Source organism: Sesamum indicum, linkage group LG3 (assembly GCF_026168435.1).
Source record: "Sesamum indicum cultivar Baizhima isolate 11 linkage group LG3, ASM2616843v1, whole genome shotgun sequence".
NCBI classification, from domain to species: domain Eukaryota; kingdom Viridiplantae; phylum Streptophyta; class Magnoliopsida; order Lamiales; family Pedaliaceae; genus Sesamum; species Sesamum indicum.
Window position 1 is genome coordinate 26,449,644 of NC_142659.1, and position 14,771 is coordinate 26,464,414.

At 28.1% G+C, this 14,771-nt stretch overlaps 1 protein-coding gene across 1 annotated transcript; it reads right to left on the bottom strand.

Moving 5' to 3' along the window:
* Positions 1-9,404: 9,404 nt before the first annotated feature.
* LOC105158850 (uncharacterized) lies at positions 9,405-10,428 on the bottom strand. The gene has a single exon (XM_011075744.3). The coding sequence runs from the start codon at positions 10,260-10,262 to the stop codon at positions 9,660-9,662; it is 603 nt and encodes a 200-aa protein (XP_011074046.1). The 5' UTR covers positions 10,263-10,428; the 3' UTR covers positions 9,405-9,659.
* Between the last annotated feature and the right edge of the window lie 4,343 nt (positions 10,429-14,771).

The following is a 14,771-nucleotide window of genomic DNA, read 5'->3' on the forward strand; positions in this document are numbered from 1 at the left end:
TGTGTGTGTGTGTGGATGGAGCAACAGTCACTGTATTATACAAAGTATATCACAATTACTCCTCCGTTACAAAAAATTGCTGTTAGGAAAACACGATTATGAGTTGTGGGGCCCGCCTGTCCCGTCCGTGTGTGAAAGGTATTGTGTTTGTCCCGAGGCTGTGCACGGAAAAGTTAAAGATGACTCAATTCCAATTCTAAATTTGACTTAGTTTTGTAAAAGAATTTTAACCAAAATTTTCAGTCAATTTAAGATTTCGGTACCTTAAAATACTATATTAAATTAATCGAATTCGGTGTTTAGTAAATTTAATCTTTTTGTTAAAAATATAAAAATATTATATTTAATATTGATAAAATCTAATACAAATTTATGGTAAATTGAAAATTCAGTATATTAAAAAAATACTATATCGAATATTGAATAAAATTAATCGATTTGGTTTTGATGTTATTCAAAAAAATTTAGTATTTTTTTTTAATATTCAATACATCGAGTTTTTTTGTTAAATATAAAAAAGGGATAATTACACTCTTCTAAATTTTGGTGTAATTATACGTATATTTCCTATAATTTTAAAAAATTACATCTAACACTCAAATTATAAATTCAATTTGGGTTCCGAAACTTACTCAAACTTGTCAACAAGCTAAACTCCAGGGCTACCTTAAATTTGAACTCCAGCTCATTTTACGACATCAGACGCTCAATACAATTAGAGTTTGACAATTTTTTCAAGTTCAATCCAATTATCGATAAATTTTAACTTCTTGACGAGTTAAATTGGAGTCTAACCACCTTTGCTAAGTTAGAACTCGAGCTCAGCTTGCAAGATTAAACTAGTTATTATTATTATTTTTTAAGGATAAAATTGAACTCGCTCAAACTCGAACTTTTTAACAAGAAAAACTCGATTAACTATTTTTTTCGGAACTTAGCTCCAAAATGAAGTTCAAGATTTGGATTATACAAATTCATTATGAAAGGAAATAAGAAATAATATTTTTTTTAATTAAAAAAGTTAATAAAAATCTGATAGTAATTTATTTGAATTGTAATTATTATTATTATTAATGTATAGAGTCTGCCACGTCAGCCCTAACACAAAGATGGACATAAAATTCCAAACGGCGTCAGTTACACCAACTCCCTCCAAAACCGAATAAACTATTTTAGTGTACTATTCCGTTAGAAGAAGTTCGTTAACGTATTGATTCTACTTCTCCTTCCTCGACGCTAGGGTCATTTCCGGTATTCCACCAGCACAACCCTAGCACCCTCGATATGAACAAAAAAATAATGATTTATTAAAGTTAGGTTTTTCAGTATTTTTGTGATTTATGAAATTAAATTGAATTATTAATTAAGATTTAAAATCTTGAAATCCCGATCGAACAAAATTGAATTACACTGGTGTTTGGCTGAGTTTTATGATGTTTGAAAAATCATAAGATATTGCATAATGTTAGGTGAATATAAAATATATATATATAATAAAAATAAAATATTAAGAGCGCGTACTATAAAAAAAAAGAGAGAGAGATAAAGAAAGATTATTTTCTACATTATAATCACCACAACTTAATTAAAAACTGTCAAAGAAAGCAAGGAAAAACTATTTTTGTTGGATGAAGTTGAACTTACTCAAATTCAAACTTTTTGACAAGTTGAACTCGACTAACCATTTTTGTCCGAGCTCAACTCTGAAATGAGATTCAAAATTTGGATTAAACAAATACCTTATGGAAAGAAATAAGAAATATGCAGACTTGAGGGGTGTAATTTGCTACCTCCTTGATATGATAATTTACTTTTAGGATACAATAACCACATTGAAAGCTGTGAGTAGCAATTTGGAAGACTTTTTCTCAAGAATATATAAAAAATATATTTAAATGAAAACAAAAGGGGATGAAATCTGTCATTTGACGCTTAATATTTATAGGAATTTATATTCATATCTTATTTACAAGCTATTCTAACGTATTTATGTAAACTTTACAAGTTCTTTGAGTCTTGTTAATAGTAATTATAAATTTATAACTAAAAATATTTTATAAATTTATATTATCCAAATACTTCAACAGCCTATTTTTATAATAAGATCAAAAAATCAAATACCCTCCAAATATCCGTCCGAAAATAAATAAATATTGAAATGATGCAATATGGGAAACCCTACAAAATATTTCATGATGAAAAATCAAGTGCTTAATTCGCTTTCCTTAAAAGTCAATTTGATAACTAATACCGCTAATGTAGTGATAATCATTGCAACACTCTTTTTGCAGAAACAAGTAATGAATTTCGAAAATACTTAAATAATTCTTTATGATCACTTATATATATGTATATATATGATTACACTGTCTACATCTTTTGTACCGGTCCAAGGGATACCCACCAGCCCAACTGATTCCAAACTAGCAGGCCCATGAGCAGGTATGCAAAACCCATAAAGCCATTTTTCTTATTTTGCTGGCAGGCCCGATGGGTAAGCTCATTATCGACTCGACACGTTATCAAATATTTAAATGAACACATCATATAGATCGCTAACATATAGAACACATCACTTTAAAATATTCTTTTTTTGTTAATAATAATTGAAATCAATATATTCAATAAAATATAAATAAGTAATTTTTTAAAAGAATTGTCACAAGTAATTTTATTCCATTACTAATCGTTCCTTTCTAATTACCATGATTATGTATTATACTTGTTGTAATGCGGAAAATTTAAATCTGCTTTCTTTAAAAAGAGAAATTGCTTATATTTCTGTAAATCTTTTTATTCTATAAATTTACTTTCAACAAGAGGCTATGTGTGTACTAATTAGAGCAGATGGCCCTTTCCAATTAATGTGTTATAACTTGGTAGGGGGCTGCGCCTGCACAGGCAAAGGATGCATGCTGCTGCTGCCACTATTCAACTGAGTACAAACTGTGTAGAACAATAATTATTGAGAAAAAGGGCGCATGATTCTTTGGTAGGTTCAACTCTAAATGTTGTGAGGCCTCTTACTCGGATGGTTTAAGCCCACTCAACCCCCTCAACTCATTTATTGGTTTAGTCCACTCGCCACGATCCATTTGACCGGCCCAATTTTTTTTTATATTTATACCTTTTAATGTTGTACCTCTATAAAAGACTTCCATTACTTTTGGTTTTCAAGTAACATATTGGAAAAATCATTTCTTATTCTCCTTCTTCAGCTAAGTTTTTTGTGAATTACAAGAACCTCGCCTAAGATTTGACATAATTACGAATGCACTCTCGTTATTTGAAAAATTACAAATACCTTCTTAATTTTAACGGTCATCTAACAATTAGCCAAATCGATTAAGTTCTCATTCATTTTTAATGGTGAACTGACCAAAATGCGCTTTTAGATTAAAAATTATAATTTTTATTTATTTTTTGAAATTTTTTAATTTATTTTATGGACTAGGTGGATATTTTTTTTATAATTTTATAAAAAAATCATCCACCTTATTTAAATTTTTTTTATAAGTTTTAAATTTTTTTTAAGAAAAAATACTATAAAGGCAAAATTGACTATTTCATACATCCATCCAAGGATTACATAATTTTATCAAATATTATGGGTATTTCTAATTTTCAAACAACGAAAGAATATTTTTAATTATGTCAAAATTCATGGGAGGTGGTCGTAATTTACGGTAAATTATAAACTACTACCTAATTAGAAAAACATCCACATTCCTGAGATTCGATTTTAAAACATTTGCCTAATGAAAAGTTTTGACAAGTGCATTTAGTTAGTTGTAAATTCCATATCCAGACATAAATTAAGCTCCAAACCGTCGACGACAAGTAATTCAACTGAGGTTGTTGGGCTCACCTGAAAACCCAGTTGAGAATGCCTACTGCAGGGGCTTCAAGCCCAATTGGATTTGTATTCTTGCATTTTTCGAGACAAGATAAAATATACTCAATATTTATTTTTGTATTTTTACACCTTATTTGCGTGTTTTTCTATTTTTCAACTTTTTATATATAATATATATATATAATATAAAACAGACATGATTTGAACAAATAAACAGTAATTTTTGTCTCCACAAAATACAATATTAAACATAAAATATTTATATATATACATATTTATATATAAAAATATATAATTTGATAATGAACAGTAATTTTTATCTCCCAAATTCCAACATCATACCTACACCACTTATTTTAAAATATTTTAAATAATCCCAAAACACAAATCCAAACATATCATCTATTTTCAATACACACTTACTTATCTTTATTTTTCTCTCTCTATTTTCAAAATACAAAACAACTAAGACACAAATCTAAACATAATGTAAGATTTCGTTTGACTCCAAAAAAAAAAAAAAAAAAAAGTGGAAGGGGGAGGGAGAGAGAAAAGGAAAGAATAATAATTTTTTCTTCAACTGTTTAATATGATTGAAATGGGAGTAAATCCCAAATACTTCTTCTTATTTGGTATGAAGAAAATAGATTGAAAAGAAAAGACTAATTTTTATAATTTTACTGAATGACCCTTTTTTTTTTGTAGCAGAAAATAAATAAATTAATATTATACTAATAAAATTTTAATATATAAAAAATTTAAAAACCTTATTAATAAAAATATTTTATCAAATAAGAATAAGAATATTTTATCAAAAAACTTAAAATATGATTGTTGATACCAAAAACAACTTTGAAAAATTATATATATAGATATACAGGGGAAATAGAGTAAATAGAAATAAAAACTATATTTTTTTGTCTTTTTGGTCTTATACTTCCACTTTTCCGTCTAATTATGGACGGAAATAAAATTAAACTCTAGAGTGGTTTCAAATACATCGAATTTTACTGTCATTTTTTACTTTACCAATGTTTGATTTAAATTTTAAAATTTTAGTTAAAAAATGATAAAAGTTATCTAAGTAGAATCAATTATACATACAGTTTAAATGAGTTTTGGTGGATCGATATTCTTGAATCAAAGTATTGCATGCTATCATGCGGATAGTAATCCATATATATGAAATGTAATCATCAAATTGAAATATGATCATTATTAATTGAATTTATCTATATATTTATTAAAAGTTTACCAAAATTTGAATCAACTATTACCAACTTCAATTATTTTCTTAATTAATTAAATAAATATAATTCAAATTTAAATTATGAACACGTATTGAGTCTGTTTCAATTACTAATATATATAAATGATCTAGTATTTAAGTTTGTCGTGAATTGATACCTAGATAATTCGTATATTTTAAATAATTAAGTTTAAGATGTTTAATATTTTTAAGGGATAATTACATTTACAGTCCCTGATTTATAATCTATTTATACAGATCGCTCTTACTTTTTGGATAATTTTACTTACAATCATCAAAAGCGTCAACATCATTTGCACAAATCATCCATAGTTTTTAAAATAAAATAAAATCAACATCATCACATAAATTGTCTATACATTTTTGCTATCAGCGGTGGTTTATGTAATTATGTAAAAGACATGAATAATTTCTATATATAAATTATAGGCTAGGGGTGTAACTGTAACTATCCCATATTTTTATAATACATACATAATATATATAAATTTCATTTTTACTCACGAAAGGCGATTACTTACACCGTGACACTAATTTTCTAAATTCACCAAAAATATCCCTTATGTATTTCTCAACCAACCCTACTCAAATTCTTCTTCTCGTCTATATATCTATACTAATATAATATATATATATATATATATATATTTTCATTCACAAACAACGATTTGTTATACTGCGGATCAATTTTTTATTGTGTCGATAATATTTAAGTCGTTTATTTATTTATATATTTATTAAAATATGATATATTAATTTATATATTTTATATTTATATATTATATATTTTAAAATATAAAAACTTATTTATTATACATACATAGAAATGACGTGCTATAATAGCTACTATGGGGGGAGGGGTGGCTTGTCATGGAAATTCATGTTTAATTGCATTGGATCTGCTTCTACGTATTATTTATTTCAATAATTTATATTCTTTACCGCCCATATTAGCGTCATTTATTTTATTATAATGTATCCATTCAATTAAAATATTTTTAGTAATTATTTTCTTTCATGTGAATATATTCTCATCACCACCCTTCGTATTTTGTTCCAAATAATTTGATATGATGGCCGGCCGACCTTTTGGTGCACCCCCCCCCTCCCCCCCATTATACGTGCGCTGATTTAAATTTGTATTTTATTTATTTAAGTAAACAAAAATAATATAAAATTAAAAACTAATGTGTATCCATTAAAACACATTACACGGAATTTAATATTTGATTATGGCTTAATTGCAATAAATACTTATTTATCACGGATTGATCATGATTTTTGTAAGTATTGATAAAATAATTATTGTGGCTAAAAGTCATGGCAAGAACCTTAGATATGGGTCGTAGCAAAGACAAAAATAATTTTAATGATGGATGATCTGGATTTTTATATCGATTTTCGTTTAAGCATAGTTAGTATAATTGTTTACTACGATTTTAGTTCTTATCCAATAAAATTTTAGCCAATAGTGTATTTTCTTCTAGTGACATGATATTCTCCAGTGTCCGAAATACTCTAGTACCCAACAACGATTAGGTAAACAACAATCACCAATCAAGTATACAAGAAAATATGTATAAATTCGTATATATAAGTCCAATTAACTATATTTACCTCAATCTTACAATGATTATGAGGGGGATTATGGTAATTATATGAGAGTATGATACAAATGCCCTTAAAAATTGGTGTTTATTACAGAATTAGGTCAAGAGTCCGCGCTTTATCGACCCGGGTCGGGTCGTCCTACCTGACTCAAATGGCCCGCTACTGAGAACCGTTGATCCATCTGACATCATATAAGGCTAGATTATGACACTTGGCACAGGTAAGTGGACCATTTCAGACACTATAAATACGCCGTTTATAATTCATTTATGGTAAGACATTTATTACATTCAGATCCACATTATTTTCTTCTATATCTATCCCATTACTGACTTAGCCATCGGAAGGTTTTAGTCGAAGACTTCCCACCAAGCCTAACAATTTGTTTTTTTCTCAAGTTCCATAACTATTCGAAGGATGTGGGGTAGATGACAACCTGCGAACGGGATCAGATTAAGTTAATAGAAGGAGTTGCTCAACTCTCTATTTATTTCGACCAATCTTTTAATACCTCTCTCTTTTTCTTTTTTATTTTGGAATATTTGTTCTGTTTTACATTGCTTCTTCGGTCCGAACCGAGGAATCCCTTATATATGATGCAAAAAAGGATCTTGTTCTATTTTTTATCAGAGTTTATCTATAAAAAATATGAATCGAAGTTTGAATTTGAAGAAGGGGAGGGGGAAGGAACCCTTGACCCGCAACAGATAGGGGAGGATTTATTCAATCACATAGTTTGGGCTCCTAAAATTTGACGCCCTTGCGGCATTCTAAATTATCTCAAAATTTCATATACTCTTTAGATAAGTATAATATTTTTTAAATATAATTTTATACGTCTCTAGTAATTTGTCATCAATTTCTTACTATTATGAAAATTAATTTACCACATGCACATATAATTAAATATGTAATTGATAAATTCAGTTAAATTAAATAAATCAATTATCAAAATAATTGAATAATCTAATAAATCAATTATAATCCCTTAATCAAATAAAATAATTAATTAATCATTAGTTTATAAATAATTAAAATTCATTAAATATTCTGATTAAATATTAAATTAAATAATATGAATTATATTTAATAAATTCACAAGTTAAATAATAATAATATACAAAATGGAACTTTGATTTTCAATTTTTAATTATGTAGATAGGGACTTGTCTTGGGAATGGTCAAGGCACACGTGTAGCTTGCTTGCTACACAACTACCTCTGTCACTCCTTTGTCTCCCTGTCTTTTAGTTTTTGTTTTTGCTTTTTTTTTAAAGTTTAAATTTTGACAACTTTGATAGTAATTACAAATCAATCCTTAAATTCTTACATTTGTTTAATTTGACCCCATAAAGTTTTAATATATACAAATTTCAACATATATTTATCAATTAATTTAAAATTTTTTAATACTTACCACTTGATCCCACAATTACGTATAAAAAAAATTTAAAATATTATTATTGTTATAGTTTTTAACTTGAATCAACTTAATTAAACAGTTCAAAAGTAGAATTTGCAATTAAAAAAATGCTCTTTTCAATCTAATTTTTAACATTAATAAGCGAATATATAATTTTGAACAGTTATAAATACATCGTAAATACTTTTGGAAAAAAAAAAGGATATAAATAAGTATATTTTGTAAGTTTTAAAGTATAAAATAAAATATATAAAAATAATAAAAAAACTATAAGCATATTTTGAGCGTTTAGAATACATGAAGTAGAGTAGTGGAATACATGAAACTTTCTTATTCAATTAAAAAGTGTTCATATTGTGTTCCCACATAACACATACTAACGTAGTTTTAGATGAATTTTGTATAAAGTTTGTAAACGAATTAAGTCAAATTAAATACATCGTTGTTTGAATTTTATCCAGCTTGCAATATTATATCTGATCAGAATTAAGTCAAATTGCATGAAGCACAATTTGAACTAAAATAACTGTATACATATGTTCAGATATATATTTTATTATTTTTTCATATTAATTTGAAATATATTCGAATTGAACTTGAAAGCCGATCGTTGGTTTCAAATTCAAATCAAACTTGAAACTTGTATCAAACGAAAGATATTGTTTATATTTGATTCATTAAGTTTAAGGAATCTTTCAAGTATTGAATATTTTTATTTATTTTTCAGTCCGAATTGCATGTACAATTTATTTTGCATATGTTTGATCTTCAATTTACATGTCTTATGTTAGTGTGTATATATATATATATATGTATTGCATATTAATATCTAAATTATGATATATGTCTCTTCATATTTCTATCATTTATGTTGAAGTTTGTGTGTTGGTGGATGATTATCATCGTAACATTTTTTTTTGGAAGGAGTTTTTTCTTGGTGGAGCTTTGGACTCAACTACTTGTCAGGAGTGAGTTAAAGCTATACAACGTTGTCGAGCTATTATATTTTGGAGGAAACAAGTGAGAATTTTGCTGCAGTGGGCTTAAATCTTCTTAAAAAAAGCGAGATATCCGCACCGAAGATTTTATTATTATATTTTCGATTGTAAATTGTTATATCTACAAAATCTTATTACTAATATTTTATGAATAAGTTCGAAATACTAAAATTGTTGTATCGAATTGAGAATGTAATTATCTACAAATTTGATGAGAAAATGCCAGAATCAAGAATTTAAAACTAGATGACCAAATCAATCATATTTTCCCTAACAAATTCAAAATGGGAATAGATTAGATACATAAATACTCTTTTCCTTTTTGGGGGGTAACTTACATACATACTTACATATATGCATCCAATGCCTAAAAATATTTACTTATTTGAATTTCCTCCTCAAAGAGACTCTCCCGTTCTCCCAAAAATCCAAACAAGAGATCTCCCATCAAACCCAAGAATCAACATTCATCATCTCCCATTTTAGCATATGATTATCATCATCAATTGTAGAGAACAGATCCTTCATTGATTGTGGTCAGCCTCAACTTGAATGATCGAACGGCCAGTTTAGCTCGTCGGGAAGAGTTCCTCTGCAACTTCCTCATTGAACCGGATCTCGAAATCCCTAACCCCGACGAACTGCTACTACCTTTACTCCCACTTTTTCCGCTGAGGGGACTGATTTTGTTGAGGATTTGATGGTTGGATTGAGGATCTTCCTCCGCCGCCAAAACAGGGGAAATCCGAGCCTTCCTGCTTCGCCGGCGATCGGAAGCGGTGAGCGCCGCGCTGGCCTTAACAGCTAAAGCAGCCATGTCGGCGGCTGCGAGGCGATGTTGAAGCTTAGCAACCGGCAGCACGAAGTAGATCTGTGCCGACTCCAACTCGTCCTCCGCGTCGAGAGACGGTATGTAATCGTCGAAGTACAACCCGTCGGAGCTGCAGACGAAGAAAGAACCCGGAGACCCGGCCTCAAAGTGAAGCACTTGCGAGACTGTGATGGGGAGAGGGTACTGCCGCAATTCTCCATTGACGGAGACCACATTTGCAGTGAGCCTCTGACGATGAGAGTAATCGGATTCAGAGGAGAAACAACCACCCATTTCTGATTATAATTAGCAAATTCGCAGGAGATGTTTGATATGTGTGTCCCAGTCTTGCAGAGAAGAAGAATTCAAGAAAGAGAAGAGAGAGAGAGAGAAGCAGTGAGAATGAAAATGAGGCGGCGGAGAGGATTCATATATAGAAGTAACAAAATGACAAGAGAGAGAAAGAGGAGAGAGAGAGAGGGGGGCTCCGGGAAATGAGATGTGAGCAGAGAGCGAAGTGAGCGCTGACGTTAGGGTAAACACGTGACGACAAAGGTGAGTCATGTTCGTAGAAACTACGACTCTGCTGCCTGCTTGCCGCCCAAGCATGTGTTCCCCATCCTCTCACATACTTTCTCTTTACCTTTTTTCTTTGTTGTTACTTTCTTTATATTTATCATAATTATATATATTTTTTATTATATAATTAATGTCTTTTATTCTAAATTAAAAAATTATGTAAGGACCAATACTCAAAATTATATATTTTGTTTTTATTGTATTTTTAAAATAAATAAAAAATTAGACTAGTTAGATGAAAAATTCATTAAAAAAATTTATTCACTTAATTCAATAAAAGAACTGTATATGTTTTTAGAACTAATAAAAGGAATACATTAATTGAGTATTTATAATTATGTCAAATTGTAGAAGAATTCGTCTTCATCATTTTGTTGTTATTTATCTTTCGTATAAAGTTGGGGAAAAATATCTAATTTTGGTAGGATTAAAACATGCTCAATCATCAAGCTAAATCTATAACATATTTAAATTGCCAATTTTCAGTTCAAAAAATTAATACAAATTTAAAGATATCTAAACCCCATAAATATTTATTTAAAATTCCAAATCATTTAAATCCGAAAAAATACCGGGACATTGATAATATTAATTCTGTAGCCAAATAAAAAATTAAGTGGACTCAATCAATCAAAATCAATGGGGTATGATTGTGAAATTAGATTTCTACAGACCAAACGGGAAAAAATAATTAAAAGTTGGTGTAGCCGCGACTTATTTCGTTATTTTCATATTAGGTATGACTCCTAATATACATGATGAAAATTATAATAATTAAATGGAACCAAATCAAAACATTAGGTCTCTATATATTCCCTTTTGGTAGGTTGCAAGCATATATGTGTTCACTGTCTCTCTTTATAATTAATATCAACATTAATATATATAAATGGGACCACACTCAAATTCCACAAAATGATTAAAACCTTTCGAATATGTTAAAAACAACGAAATACTTTCAAACGTCTGTTCACTGTTATCTGGGAAATAATTACATTGTTTTTTTCTACGATTTGTTGTAATTATATGTAAAACTCCTATAATTTGAAAAATTACATAATATCTTTCACATTTGTTTCTATTTAACAAAATAGATCGGCATGTTTTAAAATTAAAATATCTTAATCTTATATCTATCTCCAAATAAAATAGATACAATAAAAATTTATATAACACACATCGAATACGCTCCTATTGCCAGCATATTTACAACGTATAAATGGCCGGTGAAAACATAACTAAAAAAATATATAAGTACAATCAATGCCATGTCCTAGCAATGTTGTACAGTATGTTGATTTTTGTAGTGGGAATCTGAAGCTATATAGCTTAAAATAATTAGTCGTTTGCATGAGTGTGTAATATTTAATTTTCAGGTTATTAATTAATAAATGGTGTATATTTATATAACAAGAATGATAGAGGGATTGATGGGAGCAGGCCAGATACGAGTTGTCCCAAATGCTTGCAGCTCCAGTTGCTCCAGCCTCATCAATTATTCAAATCCCTAACCCTAAAAAGTCAACAAAATTGGTGCATCATGTCCTGCATTTGCCCTAACATTTTGCATTATTAAATTACCATGTTTGTTTGTGTTTGATGATTTAATCTTCTGTTTGTTTAATTGTCCATATGTTTGGAGTTGAAAGTTTTAAGATTCTCTAATTTTCTAGTCTGTATGCATTTATTGATTGTTTCGCTGTACTGTTTCTTTTCTTTCTTTTTTTCTAAAAGAGCGTTTGTCGTAACGTCTTATTTGTGGTGTAAATAGTTATAACTTAAGTAATAGTAAAAATTTAAAAGTGAACGAGGAAACGAAGTTAGAGGGATTGTAAAAATAATTTTCGATTTTACTGATAAAATGGTAAGAAGTTGCTTATAATTTTTGGTTTAGATCAACTTAATTTAGAGAACTCAAAAACACAAGTTGTAAAATAAAAATACTATTTTCAACAATAAGTTGATAAGCACTTAAAATAAGCGTTTTGCGAATAAATCAGTTGCATGAATTTCATTTATCAATAATTAGTAGGATAAGTTACAACGAGCTCCCCTAAGGTTTGACATAATTATTAAATACCCCTCATTGTTTGTAAAATTTCAAAATACCCTCCTAATATTTGCAATTATAATGTAATTCTTGGATGGAGATTTAGAATTATAAACTATGCCCTTGCTATATTTTTTTTCTTTTTCTTAAAATAAAATGTATAAAAAAATCAGACATTGTGAATGAAAAAATTTAAAAATTTGTGAAAAAATTCACTTAGTCCATAATTTTTTTTTTACAAAAAAATCTTAAAAATTATAATTCATAATCCACTTTTTCTATCATTTATTTAATTAGACTGAAAAATATATCTTTTTAGAATAAATAATAGTTGTTTAATCAACAATCGTGTTTTGTTTAGTTATAAAAAAAAATAATATTAGTGGAGTACACGATATTTTTTAATTATTCTTTTCCGAAGGATATTTTTTAATTATTGACAAATTATTATATGTAGAGTCAAAGAAGACGTGAAATCTCACGATTATATAATTTTCTTTATGACGGAGAGTTTTGGAATTGGTTTGGAGTGGAGAGGCTGCTGCGAATTTATATTTTATCTTGATTTTATCCATTAAACTGCATAAGACTCAAGTTGGCTATGAATTATTATCTTAAAAAATATGTAAAGTTCATGTGGTTTAATTACACATAAACTTCCATTGGTTTAAAAAATTACATTCAAACAGATCCTGATGTTTGCTTTCGTCTAACAAATAAGTCATCTGTTAATCAAAATTCACTAATTTGTTTATATCAATAGAAAAAATAATTGAAAGTTGATATTCACCCTTAATTGACTTATTACTGACTTAAATTAAACAATTTTTTTAAACTAAACTACCCCTATAACAGTAAAATTACTTCCTCACATGCATTAACGTATGACGATAATTTGGTCATAAAAAAATTTATTTGACCTGCAATAAATCAATAGTAAGTCAATCAGAAGTATAACTATAGATTCTTTTTCCCATTTTTTTGCTCATGTGAGCAAATTAGGTGAATTATGACTAATAGAAGGACTTATTTGTTAGATGAAAGCAAATCTCAAGAATGTTAAATGTAATTTCACAAACTACATGGGGTTTACGTGTAATTACACCAAATTTTAGGGAAGGAGAGTGTAATTATTCCCCCCTCCCTTTTTTGGTGAAATGTGATACTTAATTTATATAATTTATTTTTATTTATAATATATTTTAAAATAAGAATAATTATTTATTATATATACATAAAAACAACTTACTACAACAGTAAGTTTATTTAAAAAAAACTTAATGTCAACATTACCCATAAGTTAGAAATAAGTGTACGAAATGAGACGTACGTATTTCTGTACATAATACGCATCCAAAGTCAAAATACTATACTAGAAAGTAAATCCAGTAATTTATTGGAGCTTCAATTTTGCTATTTAAGAACTCTTCCTCTTTTTTATAGTGAAGTAATTATGATTATATCGTAAATATGATCAAATATTAGTAATTATAATAATTAACATATAAATAATACATATTAGATATTTATATTTAATAATTATTATAAATTATAGAAAAAATTATACTTTTTTTTTCTGAAGTTTAGTGTAATTACATATAAATTTTCTATTATTTGAGAAATTATATATAACACCCATGGAGTTTGTTTCCACCTAACAAATAAGTTCCTCTATTAGTCAGTATTTATCAAATTTGTTAATATTAACAAAGAAAACTGTATGAAAATTGTTGTTTACCTTCAATTGACCTATTTATAACTTATTGCAGGTCAAATAATTTTTTTTCAATTGAACTACTCTTACAGCGGTAAAGATATACCTCATCACATGCATTGACATTTGAAGATGTATGAGGCATATTTGGTTATAAAAATATTTATTTGTTAATACCAACAAATTTGGTGAATTTTGACTAACGAAAAGACTTATTTGTTAGACGGAAGCAAACTTTAAGGTTGTTAAATATAATTTTTTAAACCATAGAGGATCTACATATAATTATACTAAATTTCAGGAGTGAAGAGTGTAATTATCCCTAAAATAAATCAACACAATATCTCATACAACCTTTAACAATGATATGTCCGACTCAAATCGTCTAGATTTGGGCCACCAAAAAAGGGATGTGGCCCATCTAATGATGTGGGCTTGGGCTATAAAAGAGCAATAGACT